Here is a 15,401-nt window from a genome sequence, read left to right as displayed (position 1 = left end):
CTGGTGCTGTTCATAGGTTTTAGGAGCAGTAGCTGCTGCCTGAAACAAAACAAGGCATTTGCTTCGCTACTGTTATTGAGGATCCTGTGGGCACAGTGAAACTGACAAATTATTGCAACTACACCCTACCCCTGCTCGAGAAAGCTGAGCAGTAGTGTAGGAAGACAGTGTGGCTGTTTCTGAGGAAAAGAGGCTGAGGAGAGGTAGGCTACTCCCCAGCAGTAACCAGGGAGGCTCAAGATGGGTGAGGGGTTGAGAATATCTTTCTCACTGTTTAGCAGTCAGAGGAAGGCTCTTCAAATTTCAGACGCTTACGTTGAAATCCTGGCCCAATTAAAGTCAATAGGAGTTTTGTTATCGTCTCTGACAGGGTTAAGTTTTCACCCCTAGTATGCAGAAACTGATATGAAAAATGGAGTCTCTGTGCAGATTCCAGAACAGATCTTAGTATCCCCTCCTCTAGCTTCCCATTCAAATTCTGGGTTTCTCACCAGGGCAATGCCTGTGGACTCCGATGGCTCTCCATCTTTCATAATGGCTCTGAATTACATGAAAAGAAGTTACGAATGCATTAGAGTACTTAAAGTTCACTTAGGAAGATATGAAGTGTAAATTTTAATTCATATTTCATTTTTCCAATCTATGTTCACTTTATTGATCTTTACTTTAAACTAGACAGGGTCTGTGTTTAAAGTTACAGAATTGATATCTGTTTTGTTAATAAAACGTAATGGCTGAGATTGCATAATTATTGCAACAAAATCTACTTTGAATGCACTTTGAGGGATGGAGTAACAATATTATATGAAATTAAAAATGTTTGTGTAGCCTAATAGGTGTTCTTGAGCCCTTCTATAGATGGTTTCATAGGTAGCTTTTTATTTTTTGGGGGGGATCAAGCTTTGATTTTACGTGCAATAGGTTGAGGGGCCAACTCTGACCCATCTCTAATTCCTTAATGCTGGATCTGGTTCGTATGGGATTTCAAGTTCAGCATAGTCAACTCTCTAGCTCAATTGTTACAGGATATGAAAGCAGAGTAGCAGAATAGAAGAGAAGCAAAGCCAGAATACAGCTTTTATAGTTTAAATGTACACTTTGTTTAAATATTTATGGTATCTTTTTTCTCTCAGAAGAAGGATTAAAAGGGAACGCTGCAATTAACACACTGCTTAGAGTAGCTGGCAAAATTCTATTACTAAAAAATTCAGTCTTTTTTTTTTTTTTTTTTTAAATCTGCAGAGAGAGCTCTGTGAAAGAAGATTTCAATTACTTTTTTTTTGTTTCTGAGCTCTGAAAGCTATTTATTCCCTTCTGCTCCTGTCTCTTCTTCCCTCCCTCCCCCCGGTTGAATTTATTTGTAGCTTCTAGTTCAGCATGAACTATTGGTTCGTTTTATAAGTCACCTGAAGCAAACAATACCCACACCCCCAGGTATCTTCTCAATTCTTAACACTGGAAGCAACTATTTTAAATGCTCTTAATTTTATGCTCAAAATCTCATTGAAATATTAGCATGACTCCATAGTGAAGATTAAATACGTATGCATATTTTGTTATACTTGTTTTTGCTTATTGTAATGGCTAGCTGTTCTTGAAGAATTAGGAGCAGCTTAAGGTGAAGAGGTTATCCTTGCTGTTCTGCTGGAGTAAAGTAAACCTAGTCTTTGCTTTGTGAGGTTGTCAGGACAACAGCTTATTATTGTCCTGACTGTTTTTCTATATCAATGGAGGGAACTGTTTAAAAGAGTGAGTGGCTGCTTTGCCACATTGGTGCTGTGAGGATTGCCAGCTGTGATTTGGATTGAGCAGGATGGTCTGGGTTTGTCATGTAAAAATTCTAATTGATGATGAATTCACACCCAGTGTGAGAATAATTTTGTTCATTAGACTAATGCAAAACAACCCATTGTATTTACAAATCCAAGTCCTATTTTCTCAGTGGTATTGTCATTATTACTCTGATCTCTTCCATTCTGAAACCCAAAGCAAAATGTTTGAAGTTTGACAGTGTGGCATTTGTGGGATGGGTTAAGGGAAGGCAAGAATTGATTTAAGGTCTGGATTGTGTCAATTTGCTTAATCTGACATTGGAGAGCTAGAGTGAAAACACTAGGTATTCCTGCTCGATGTATTTAGTTATGTCATCCACACAAATATATTATGCAGTAAATGTTCAATCATAAGCTATTCACTAATGATAGTGTTGCCAGTTGGAAATTAGATGCTTTACGTTTTTTAAGAATTTGTATTCTGTTCTATACCAAATGCATAATGCCTGTTTATACCAGTTAGTTACTTACATGAAACTAAAATTACCAGAAAGGTAGTTCTCTGTATGTGGTCATAATATGTACAGTGCCAAACAAGTACAGTTAAGATGATTGTTTTAATTTCATATGAATTTGTGAGTATGATTATGGGGGTGAGAAATTTGTGTGAGAAGGTATAGAATGAGTTTGAGTAAAATAGTATTTATTTTACAGGAAGACAAAGAGGATTTGATAGCAATGCTTTTATTGATTTTGGTGGATCATAAAGTTGTCCTCTATCTTCATTTAGGAATCACTTTGATCTGTGTTTAACTATATTTGCCAGCCAACTGGCATTCAGGTAGCTAAAATTCTCCATGAGATCAATATCCGATCATTTCAAACTCCTTAATAGTCCAGCAGTTTTTTCATTCATGCTTTCCTTCCATCCTAGCGATTTGTAGCAGATATGTACTGCAGTTTCTATGTTCTTGTATCTTTTTATTTGGCATTTTGCTGCTACCTTCTTTTCTTTTTTCTCGTATAGTACAGTATTTACAAAATCAGCAAGCACAAAAGATCCTTTCAAGGGTGGGTTTATGCAAATTAAATATTTGCATGCACAAATGACCAGTGAGGCAACTAATTTGCCAAGTGCATGTGAAAATACCATGGCTGTGTGTGAAAAGTTGAAAACAGAGTATTTCCATAAATAGTTGTGTCCACTCATCTTTGAAAACCAGACCCATGATAATGCTTCTCACCTCTTCTTCCTTTTTTCTTTCCTCTGTGACTGTACTCAACAATGTCAGTATTCCAGCTTACTAATTTCACTACATTAAGTATGCGGGAAGGTCAGAAGTTGTCAAACTTTTTATTGTGTGAACCTCAATTTAATAGAGGTTCTCATGGACCGACCACTTTCTCTCCCACTAACAACTGTGCAGTTGCCATAACATTCTGGTGACCATTACAGCAATTGCTTATGTGGAAAAATATCAGAAAAGAATTAAACGTACTTTAGCTGTCTTTTATATGCAATTTAGCAACAGGAAACAAGGCAGGGAAACCACATCCATGTAACCAGCCATTTCTCCATGGACCACCACCAAGTGCTTCACTGATTGCTATCAACCAGAATCTGAGAACATGTAGACTAATTCATACTGTCCTTCATATTATGTCATATCTTGCTCACCAGGAAAGCCCTTAAGTAGCACTTGCATATATGGTCATGGTCACATTTTTTTAAATTCAGTTGAAGTGGTGTATTTAAAAAAACACACAAACAAATTTCACTAAAACTACATTGCAGGTATCCAGAAGACTTTCCTGTCACATCATTAAAGTTTCAAGATGGGTTAGTTTTTTTTTGGCTTTTACAGGTTGATAATCTGATGAAAACAACATTTTTCTTGTTGAAACAATTATAGATTATAAAATTTACATCTTTGCACCTTGTGCATAACCATATTATCCCCCACCAAAAATAAACAAACAAAATAAAATTCTGGAGAAATTGTAGCTTTGCCTAAAACACTAATTTAAAAATGTCCCATCTTGCTTGAAAACACTGATTATTTTTATGTGTTTATAGATAGTCCTGAGGCTTTACATTTGTGTTGCTGAAAGTGTAAATCTCATGAAATTAGATTTACTCTTGCTTGTGGCAGTTGCTATACCAAATCTTACAATTTGTGGATTTGATAATTGAATCAAACAGGAATTTCAGTTGATATCCAGCTGTAGTATGTTTTTACTTTGTATCCTTACTTGAAATGAATATTTTTGTCTGTCAATGTAGTGTTGACATCTTTTCCATCTTGCCTAAGATGGAATTTAGTGCTATATACTCATTGCATCTTTTTTTATTTAAACTAGTTGTGATGTGGATGCTTATCCTCTGGGGAAAATGATGATAAAACATACTGCATACAAGCCAAAAGTGTAACTTTCAGTCATGGACCAGGGCTGGATTCAAACAGATAATCTAGAGGTGAAAATTGCTACCTCTCCTTGACTAGCATTGTGGTGCCTTGTACTATACAATACCTTTTGTCTGACAGAGAACGAGTTTCCTGAGCGATCTGGTTATCTTCTCTTTCCCCCCTCCCCCATTTTTGTTTTGCTTTGAAGGTGGAGTAAGTAATTGTTAAGTAGACATGTAAAGGTAATCAAATTCCTTTCTGTTTAGAGGTTGTTATTGTACTGAATACTATAGACGTGTTCATCTGAATTTATTTTATCCTTTTATAAAACTATTTCTCTCTGTGGATGGATTTGGCTGTACCCTTCTTTCATATGTGTCACAAGTCCATATCTTACTCCTGAGGGAATTTTGCGCCAGAAAATTAAAAATTGTGTGCACAATATTTTAAAATTCTGCAAAATTCTGCAAAGTTTGTTTGTCAATAAATAAATGTGGTTCTGGCAGTGGGGAGCACAGGCCACTGGCTGCATTGAGGTGGGAGATCACCCTGAAGTCCCCTCTTCCCCCCGGTACAGGGACTCGGCAGTGAGGCTGCACCTGACCCTAACACAGTGCAAGGGCAGGGTCTTTCCCAGAAACACCCCGGAGCCCTGCCCCTCTGTGCCAGCCCAGCAGGATCCAAGTGTGGAGTGGCTTAGTGTGTGTGGGGGATCCAGGTGTGGGGTGAGAGGTTTCTGTGTGGGGCAATCTGGGTGCAGGCAGCTCAGTGGGAGATCTGGATGCACAGGGGCGCTTGTGTGTGTGGGGGGGGGCGGTTCCGGGTGAAGGGGCAATGGGACTCTGCAGGGGATCCAGATGATGGTGGTTGGGCTCAGCAGGGGGGATCTGGGTGTGGGGAGATGGGGCTTGGTGTGGGGGGGGGTCTGCCATTTTCTGCCGGGAAAAGCAGGAAATCTGCGGGGCGGGGGCTGTTTTCTGCGGGTGCGCAGTCCCACAGAATCCCCCCAGGAGTAATATCTAGATTGTTCTGTCATCTAACTGCTGCAACATTGAGAGTAGCAAGTGTTGCAGTCCAATTTCCACTCTTCTAATTGTGTACTCCTCCACCATATGTTTGATCATCTCCATCGCAGTCCTGCAGTCACACTGTGAAGATTGGGCTAAGCCAAATTTTTGCATTGTGAAAGCCTCTCTTGCCACTCAGTTTAGCAACCTGTTAAGCCTAGTCCAGGATCTGCATCACAGGTTGCAAAAAGGTGGCTGTAAGTTAGGACTTCTGAAGTTCATCAGCCCACCACTCTGTGAGGCCATAGCAGCTGCCGCTCTGTGAGGTCGTTCATCTGAGATTGGCACTGGACATGAATGCATGAAGAACCTTTGCAACAGGATGTCACAAAGTCGGTCATGGCAAGTCAACAGGAACATCAGGTGTGTCTTTTCTTCTGGAAGTGTGCAGATCTTCATGTGGGGAAATGTGCATTGCTTATTGCACCTATTGGAACCATTGTCAGCCTTGTGTGTAGCGGGTTATTTTCATCCATTGTAGACCTCCAACCAGTGGCCTTTTAAGGGTGATGGTATCTTGTTGAAGTTTTAGGGAAGCTATATGAGCCAACATGCACATACTAGATGTTTAATGTGAGGCTCAGGCAACCACTAATAATTCAGGCTAGGATTATGTGTCAGAGGTCACGGAATCCATGACTTCCAGCTAGGGTGACCAGACAGCAAGGGTGAACTATCGGGACAGGAGTGGGGGGTAATAGGCACCTATATAAGACAAAGCCCCAAATATTGGGACCGTCCCTATAAAATCGGGACATCTGGTCACCCTACTTTGAGCGACCTCCGTGATATTTTCTGCCCAGGGCTGGAGCTGTCAGCCAGCGGGGCCCTGCAGCTCTCAGTCGCTGCTGGCGGCAGGCCACCCCAAAGCTGGTTGCTGCCGGGCAGCAGGGGTCCCAGGAGCTCCCAGCTGCCTGCAGCTCCCAGCCCTGCCCCAGTGGGGGAACCCTGCAGCTCCCAGCTGCCACAGGCAGGCAGGGGACCCTGGAGCTCCCAGCTACGGTGGGCGGCACCCCTCTCCCCCACAGCTGCTCAGGGGCAGCAAGGGAACCCCTGAGCTCCCACTCACAGTTGTGGCAGCGGGGGGCCTCAGAGCTCCAGGAGCAGTGGGTACTGAACCCTTCTCCCTACCCATTTTGTCAGGGATATTTTTAGTGAAAGTCAGGGACAGGGTCACGGGCTTCCGTGAATTTTTGTTTATTGCTGGTGACCTGTCCACCACCACTTTCTGTCCACCTTTCCTCACCACCACCATTTGTCCAGTTCCTCAGAGTAAGCTCCATATGGGGTTCAGAATTACTTGGTGGTGAACAGCAAAGCAGGACCTTTGGACAGACCTCTTGCTTTATTCAACAGAACTTCGTGAGACTTCTTGTCAAATTTGAATTCCCAACCCAACAAAGTCTATCTGTTAGCTCAAGGTGACCCGCTTTACCCAGGTTATACCTTTCAGTGTCTCCTCTTTTCATAAAAACATTTACTTATGTTTTATTTTTGGAAATGATATTTTAACTCTTAACAGTACAACAAAACACTATACTGAAATGCATTGCAGGAGAATTATAATTTATGTAAATTAAGATGACAAACCTAGTTTCCCTTTTCACCTACAGGGGAAGCAGAGAGCCTACTTTCCTTTTAAGCCTTCTAGTTTTAAGCTTCACATCAGTAACATGCAGTTCCCAGTTATTGGTGTGAGTGAGGTGAGGTTCTGCTGGATGTGCAATAGGATTATAGGGAAGAGTTAATGTTTCTTTGGAAAACTTCACTTTTGAATATTCCTGACTCCTAAATTTACATTCTCATCCTTAAGGTTACAGTCAACCTTTCATTCCTGCATTTTGGCTATTACATCCAAAGTGAGTCAAAACGCCCAGGGATTATAGCAGGCTGCTTCCTCCCACCCCTTGAATCTGTCGTGGTGATTAGAGAAGAGGGAGACTACTTTGCCTTTAATTGGGAGTTTATCTGACTCTGTCACTTAACTTTGTTTTTATGTTATTAAAAAAAGCTGCTAAACCTAGATGTTTGATTCCTAATTTACTTTTTTATAATGGAAAGTTAAATGGCACAGCCATGGATGAAGTACTTCTGAAAGTCTCTACTGTGCTAACTCAATTACAAGAAAAAATATTTTTCAAAAAATAAAATTATTGGCACAATGATGACTTTTAGTGGATTTTCACTCGAATACACGTCAGTCAACTCAAACTGTTCATTTCAAAAAGCAAATTCTGAATTGGGGGGAAAATTAAACACTACTCAATGTGTGAATTTAAAAACAGCATGATTGCAGAGGAAATGCTTACTAAAAAGCTATAGTTGCACATGTGAGAAGAAAGCGGATATCAAAAGGACACAAGGTTCACAGAATATTGTCTGTTTTCTTCTAAATAATAAACCAGCTTCTTTTTTTTCGTAATCTTTCTTTAAACCCTATTAAGGGTTGTCAACTTTTATAGCCTCCTTACAAAAATCATGATTGTACGCCTTGCTGTTGTGAAAATTGGCCTCTCTAAGATCCGCTAATATCCAGTCCATGTACTGAATCTTTGACCTCTCCACTTGTCTTCCATCCATGATCATTGCAAGGGCCATCCTACCCATATAATTTTTGCCGTCTCTGCTGGGCATGTCCACACTAACATAGCCTAGTCTCCCTCAACTTTTCTTCATTTGGGGCAACCTGCTTTAGGCCCCTTACAACCTCATTTCATTTTCTATCATGGAGCATCCAACAATTTGACCATCTCAATAGCTTTATTTTCATAGTGGAAATCATACTAATTTCTTTTCTTGTGGCTGGCAAAGTCTGTCCTGTATTTTAGGATGGGTATAATTACAGTTTTATACACTCTAACTTTATTGGCATCTTTTTATCACAGTGAATTGGGGTCAGCTCCTGCCATTTGTACCAAACATCTTTGATATGATGCTGGGCATCGCTCAGGAGGGCATCATTGTTTGCAACCAGTGATCCTCAGTATTTAAATTATTTCACTCTTCTAAGTTCTCTGTCTCTAATATCCTTTATGGTGGGTCCTCCTCTCTCAATTATCAAAAACTCAGTCACACCAACATATACTCTAAGTCTCACCTGCTCAAGACTGTTGCCCCGACTGTAATTATTGAACAAATATGGTGGTCTGCTTATTATTTTTAGTTGGGTTATGTGTTTCAAGCCTTCATTCCTCCAGGCCTCGCTCCCCATAGGGTTGCCAGGTGTCTGGTTTTCGACTGGAACACCTGGTCAAAGAGGGACTCTGGTGGCTCCGGTCAGACGCATTGACCGGGCCATTAAAAGTCCGGTCAGCGGGGCTAAGGCAGGCTCCCTATCTGCCCTGGCTCCACGCAGCTCCTGGAAGTGACCAGCATGTCCCTGCAGCCCCTAGGCACAGGCGTGATCAGGGAAGGTCCGTGTGCTGCCCCCACAGCTCCTATTGGCCAGGAACCGGGAGACGGCGCCTGCTGTGCTTCTGCCTAGGGGCTGGACATGGCAGCTGCTTCCAGGAGCAGTACGGAGCCATGGCAGGCAGGGAGCTGCGCCATCGACCGGGAGCCGCCTGAGGTTAGGCCTGCCCGGCCGGAGCCCAAACCCCATGCTCCAGATCAGAATCCCCTCCCACACCCAAACTCCCTCCCGGAGCCTGCACCCCAACCCCCTGCCCCAGCCCGAAGCTCCCTCCCACACTCTGAACCTCTCATTTCTGGCCCCACCCTGGAACCCCAGCTGGAGCCCTCCCGCATCTCAACCCCATGCCTCAGCCCAGTGAAAGTGGGTGAGGGGGGGCGGGGCGAGGGTGTTCAGTTTTGTGCAATTAGAAAGTTGGCAACCCTAGCTCCCCAGCTTTGTCTCTAAGAAAAAAGGCACTTCCCCCTTCCCCATCAATTGAGCTACCATCTTAACTCAAGCTGCTAAAATCTAGCTGAACATTTTAACTGTTAAGTAGGGTTTTCAACTGAGACAAGCTAGCTTGATTGAGCTATCTAGATGGGGGAGGGATGAGGGAGTACCACCCCTGCTAGTTTAGATAAGGCTGTAAATAGAATGTCCCTTCCCCCCACCTCCTCCCAATTCTGCTTGCACTTTGCATGTGTCACTCCTGCCTTTTACTTGCTCTACATGATCATGCTGTATTGGCCAGAATGAACAGAGCACTAGACAGTGGAATGGATCAGGAGTAAGAAAAACACTATCATGCTGCTAGCAGTATGGGGAGGGAAGGGGAGAGAAGTTGGTGGAGTCTGGGGACTGTAGAAGGGGGAGAGAAATTGCTTGGTGTGAGTGGCAAGGAAAGATTTCAATTTAGCTTTTATTTGAGGGGGGAAATCAAACATTAAGTGGGTTTCTGGGCAATTTCTGGATGGTATTATAAGGTGTATGTCAATGTCTTAAGACTACAAAAATGTCTTAGTTTTGGGGTGTGATGTCATGCTCATGACTGTTAGATTCTTCTACAGCTTTACAGTAAGGCCTGGTCTACACTAGGGAGGGATCAATCTAAGTTACGCAACTTCAGCTACATGAATAATGTAGCTGAAGTCGGCATACTTAGACCTACTTACTGCGGTGTCTTCGCTGCGGTGAGTTGACTGCTGCCGCTCCCCCGTCGACTCCGCCTGCGCCTCTCATGGTGGTGGAGTACAGGAGTCGACGGGGGAGCGCTTGGGGGGTTGATTTATCGCGTCTAGACTAGACGTGATAAATCGATCCCTGCTGGATCAATCGCTCCCGCCGATACGCCGATACGGCGGGTAGTGTAGACGTACTCTAAGTGTGTGTTGTGTGGTAGAATCTGGAATGGGTTTTGTGGCATCTAAAAGAAAAAACTAAATGTGATTTTGGGTATCTAGAGATGAGAGGCTCTGTACCTTACACTAGATGCTCCATGTATTTCAGGGAGGGAATGGCTGGATCAGGCATACTAATGGGTTCAACTAAAATATTAAATAAGGCAAAGCATGGGTACCCTGACACTTCTTTCTTTTCAGACATTATCTGCAGGCTCTGTTTAGTTTTCTAACATTTAGGGCATCTGTACAAGATCTTGCTAAAGCCCATTCCAAGTAGTGTTTCAGAAGTACTTCCACTCAACCTGGCTGAAAATCTCTTCTGCATTTAAGCATACTATAAGGTTTAACTTTGAATAGTGGAGAACATTAGCCAGTCATCATATATTATCAATGCCATTCCTGCCCTGGAGGAAATCAACTCTATTTATTTTAATGAGTTTCTGCATCATATTAAATTTTTATAGGTAAATTGTCTTATTCTTCTTATCACTGTTGCATAATGCAGTGAATCAATAATTGATTCTTTCCAGTGGTGACCTACACACTTTTACACAGGATAATACAAGTATTGAGAAAGAAATTGAAGAAGTCAATCTAATTTCAGGATTCTATTGAATGTTCTTTCATATGGGCACTATCTGTCAGTGACTTGCACAATTCTGTGGGTGACCCATAAAGTCTTGACGTTTTTTCATTTGCGAGGGGTTTGTTTGGTCACTCAGACTGCCATCAGTTGAGATGTCATCTTCCTGGAATGAATCTGTCACATTCAAACCCAAATTTGTAATATCACAAATGCTATGATGATCCCAACTGTCTTGTTTTGTTGTTGTCCCTCCTTTTTATAGCTTTTGCTAGCTGTTGTAATTTGGTATCTAATCAGTTATTTGTGTCAATGTTTCACTTGTAATTTCCAAAACAAACTTTTTCCAAATTTTTTGAGTTCTGGGCAATTATTTTGCTAATTTCAGGTATTTATTGCTAAACTTCTTACTTAAAAAAAAAAAACTTGTTTAGGTTCAGTTTCACTGAATCTTTCACAAAATGTGAAATCAACATATAAAGCAAAATCGGTCACAAGTATCGGAAAGATATGGTCTGAAATTGCGACGGTAACTATTTCAAATGTAGCAACAAAGATAATCTCAAACCTCAAAAGATTTATATGTATATGTAAAACCTGCATACCATAAAGGATGTTCGGTCTCCACAAGCTTTCTTACTCTTGTGATCTTCTCCATAACATATGGTGATGGGCAAGGCTGCAACTTGAATAATTCTTCATAGCATGCCAGTTCAACCTATAATCTGCCTTCAGTTTTTGCTACTATCTACAGGAACAAACCTTTGGGAGGTAGGGGTGGGGGATCTTAGGCCCTTTATTAGGGTACAGTTGCCATTTGTTAGCTTTTTATCAACCATAGCAACCTATCAACCCTAACTGTTTAAGAATGTCCTTTGAGGGTCTTTGTCTTTATTGCATTGTATTGGGTTGTGTAGGTGCTCAGTGAATCTGGTAGGGGCAAGCATGTAGATAAGTAGTATAGTGCCTCTACTTTTATAGCTACAAGTAGAATGGGAAAATTCTCTGATCTGGTACAATTAAGTTTTCATTGCTAAACTGTTAAGATCTCTCCTTTTCTCTTTGCAGACTTTTTTCTATTTTCTTTGTACTGGCAGTCCACAAACAACTGTCTGATTATAACTCCATCCCCAGCTGTGAGAGGCAGACTTCTCAGAGGACGCTCTGGGGAGTTCTCCTCCTTCATCTATATCCCCTATTCCCACATCCAGAAGGAGTGATCTATTGTTTATCCTCTGGGACTTGTGTGGAGGGAAACGGAGGAGAGGGGGGCCATCAGACAGATATCCTCTCCCAACACTCACTCAAACATTGGGAGAAAATGGGGGAGGCTTTTAGTCAAGCATGGTGTCGATTTGTTAAGTACTGTACCTGAAGCAGTCAATGCTCTTCCTGGAACTCATGTGGAATGGAATAGCATTACCTGCTAGTGTTTGTGACCAAAATGTTCCCTGTTGGTGTTTTTCACTAAGCTCAGCCTTCCAATCCACTGCGGCCAGGAAGGTTCATTGTCAAATATTGAGACCACGTCTATGCTACAAACTTTGGTCAGTGCAAGTTAAATTTGGCATACAGCTGCCAAAGTATGTCGCTTGTGCATATACATGCTTTTCTGCTTGCATTGATACTGCACACACTCAGGAGTGCTTGTGTCAATGCAAAGTGCGGGGCACCTTGGGCAAGTATCCCAGTGTGCACGTGCCGCTATCCGGCGCAGTGTCTCTTGGGAAATTTTCACAATGTGGAGTGGGGTAGAAATGTCTTGCCTGGGGATCTCTGGGAGCTAGTGGTCAAGTTCCCAGCATCCAACATTCTCCACCTTATTATGCCATCCATGTCCTATACTTTTTGTGCCTTTAAAAAAACAAAACACCAAAACCCCACAAACCTGTATATCACTTTTCTGTCTCTGCCATCTCTTTCAGAAGCATGGAGTCCACAGGGCTCTGCACTATTCTTGCACACATTGCAAATATAGGACATACAAGTCTCCTGTATTTGCAGATTTTCAGGAAGCACAGCAACAGCAGGGGACATGACAGTTACTCGGAGGACAGTTTGCTGTGGGACAGAACATAAAAAGAATTCAAGGTTGTTGCTGGTGTTAGCAGAGCAGCTGCTTCTGGGACCAGGAAACGAGTACTTACTGGTGGGATCACATTGTAATGCAGGTTTGGGATGATGAGCTGCAGAACTTTCAGATGCAAAAGGCCTCATTCCTGTATCCGTGTGCCAAGCTCCTCCCAGCCCTCTGGTGCAGAGACAGGAGAATGAGAGCTGCATTAACATTGGAGAAATGAGTGGTGATTGCACTCTGTAACCTTGCAACACTGGGTTGACACCATCAGTGGAAAATCGTTTTGGAGTTGGAAAATCCACAATGAGGGCCAGTCACGGGGTGCAGCCCTCATCGCCTGACTGGCTCCTCCTTCTGGTCATGGTGGGGATTAGCTTGAGGCAGACACCTACATCCACGGTCTTCACACTGGCACTCTCTCTGCGCCCACCTACGGCTCCTCTCTCAGCTCCCAGAACCGCAGTGTCCTCTTCTCGATTCAGCCCTCCAACTAGATTGTCATCTGTTTTTCCCTGTTCCGGGGGGAGGATCTCTGTCACCAACAGTCCTGCCACTTCACCAGTGGCGAGTGGGGGGGACCCAGGCCCGCCCACTACTCTGGGCTCCAACCCAGGGACCCTGTAAATAGCAGCCTCCTGCTGCTCCTCTGTAACCTCGGTTAATGCTGCTCTATTTTCCTGGGCCATTTCCCCATGGCTCCAGCACCTTCTTTGCCCTCAGCTCAGGGCATTCAGCTGCTCAGTCCCAAGATCCAGTCACTGCTCAGTCAAAGGTGCTTATAGCTTTATCAGCCCTCCTGAACTACTCTGCCCTGCAACTTCCTTTTATATGGACCTGCTGGGCCTTGATTGGCTGTTCCTTGCAGCCCCTCTCCTATTGGCTTCTCCCCATGCAGCCTCCCCCCTGGGCTCTATTAACGCCTTCTCTCCCAATGTGGGGTGGATGTCCCATCACAGGGCCATTGTCATGCAGGTGTGTAGGGCCATTAATTGCATTCTGCTACGCAGGACTGTGACTTTTGGGAATATGCGGGGACCTTTTTTCCCAACAGGTAGGTTACCATTGGTGATATTGAAATGCCAGTAGTAATTCTGCAGGATCCAGCCAACTCCTGGCTCATGAAGCTCTACACTGGCCATCTTGACAATACCAAGGAAAGATTTAACTACCAGCTCAGCAGATGCAAAATGACTGAAGGGGTGCTGGTGTAGTATTCATTCACTAGATTGGGTTTCAGTGAGAAAAATATTCCAATGGTTCTACCTGCCTATTGTGTCCTTCATGATATTGGGGGTGGAGGGGTAGGAAGGAAAGCTGCTGCCATAGTGGAGGGCACAGGTGGAATGGCTGTTAGCTGCAGAGGTGAAAGTAAGCCGGTCCGGCATACCGGCAAGAGCCAGTACACCGTGCCGGACCGCACCAGCTTCCGCTGTGGGGAGCCCAGAGCCCTTTGAATCCCGCCCGCAGCTCCGGCGGCCGGGCTTGGGCCAGGATTTAAAGGGCTCAGAGCTCCCCGCCGCAGCATGCAGCCCAGAGCCCTTTGAATCCCGCCCGCAGCTCCGGTGTCTGGGCTGGGGCCGGGATTTAAAGGGCTCGGGGCTCCCCGCAGCGGCAGGAGCTCTGGGCCCTTTAAATCCCGGCCCCAGCCTGGCAGCCAGGCTGGGGAGGGGATTCAAAAGGCCCGGAGCTCCCGTGGCTGCGGGGAGCCCCGAGCCCTTTCAATCCCCCCCGCAGCTCCAGCAGAAGAATTGTGAAGTGCTTGCTATGCATTTTTCAATATGACTGGGTGTTTTTCAGAAGCTATGAATTATGTGGTGCTTGCTGTACATTTACAATTACTATTTACTTTGACTACTGCTATGCATTCTGCAATATATATTGTGAACTAATGAAGATAATTTGATTCTCTCAAATTTGAACTCTGAGTAAGGAAAAACAGTGCAGAAAAACTGGAAAAAAACCACAGGCAATGCAATACAAATTTTTAACATAAATTAATGGTGTTGAACTTTAAAGTTGGAAGGGCAGCAAACCTTTCTATTCATTTTAGTGCACAAATGTAGTCCGTTGTGGCTACAAATATACCAGCCATGGTTCTCACATATCAGTGTATGTGAAGCTGTGGTTTTCTTTGCTGTTCCCCAGCATGCAGCAGTAAGGGTGAGGATGAGAGCGTTGATGCCATGTGGTATGTTGGGGGTTGTATGGACGGTTGACTGTGGAGATCTCCAAAGATTGCAAAGGGTGGGGAGTCTGGGATTTTTGGACCTATAAATCAACCAGGGTCTGCAGCATTTGGGTTTGCTGCCAAAGAAGACAACACATTATATCTTGGTGCATTTCCCTCTCTTTGTCCTTCTGGGACTCTTGGGCCTTTCTCCTGTCCTCTGTTGTTCTCCATGCTGTCAGTCATAGTGGCCCTCCAATCTTTGTTCATGGTCAGATGCAGCATTGGCTTGCAGGATATCATTGAACATGTATTCCCTCGTCTTCATCTTCCTCCTCATGGTCAGGTGTTCCGCAGGAGTGGAGGGGGGCATCCCTCAGGGCCACCACACCAGCAGTTGCTGATAAAAACAGACGTACCATTAGATTTACAGTCACAACGGAAAGGGAAAAATAGATTCAACACTCCTGTCCTTTGTTCTCATAAACACTTTTAATAAGAAATACTTACTGATGCTTCAGTTTTGCAGTGCC

General features: G+C 43.6%; 1 protein-coding gene across 1 annotated transcript in view; it reads right to left on the bottom strand.

The window, feature by feature from the left end:
• Positions 1-13,387, bottom strand: part of LOC135876262 (uncharacterized) — a 69,253-nt gene extending 55,866 nt beyond the window's left edge. Inside the window, 2 exon segments of the mRNA XM_065401457.1 lie at positions 12,513-12,685; positions 13,094-13,387. Of these exon segments, the coding sequence (XP_065257529.1) occupies positions 12,513-12,685; positions 13,094-13,387 (467 nt within the window).
• Between the last annotated feature and the right edge of the window lie 2,014 nt (positions 13,388-15,401).

This window comes from Emys orbicularis, chromosome 3 (genome assembly GCF_028017835.1).
Source record: "Emys orbicularis isolate rEmyOrb1 chromosome 3, rEmyOrb1.hap1, whole genome shotgun sequence".
Lineage (NCBI taxonomy): Eukaryota > Metazoa > Chordata > Testudines > Emydidae > Emys > Emys orbicularis.
The sequence above is the reverse complement of the archived record's forward strand: the minus strand, read 5'-3'. Positions and strand labels throughout refer to the sequence as shown.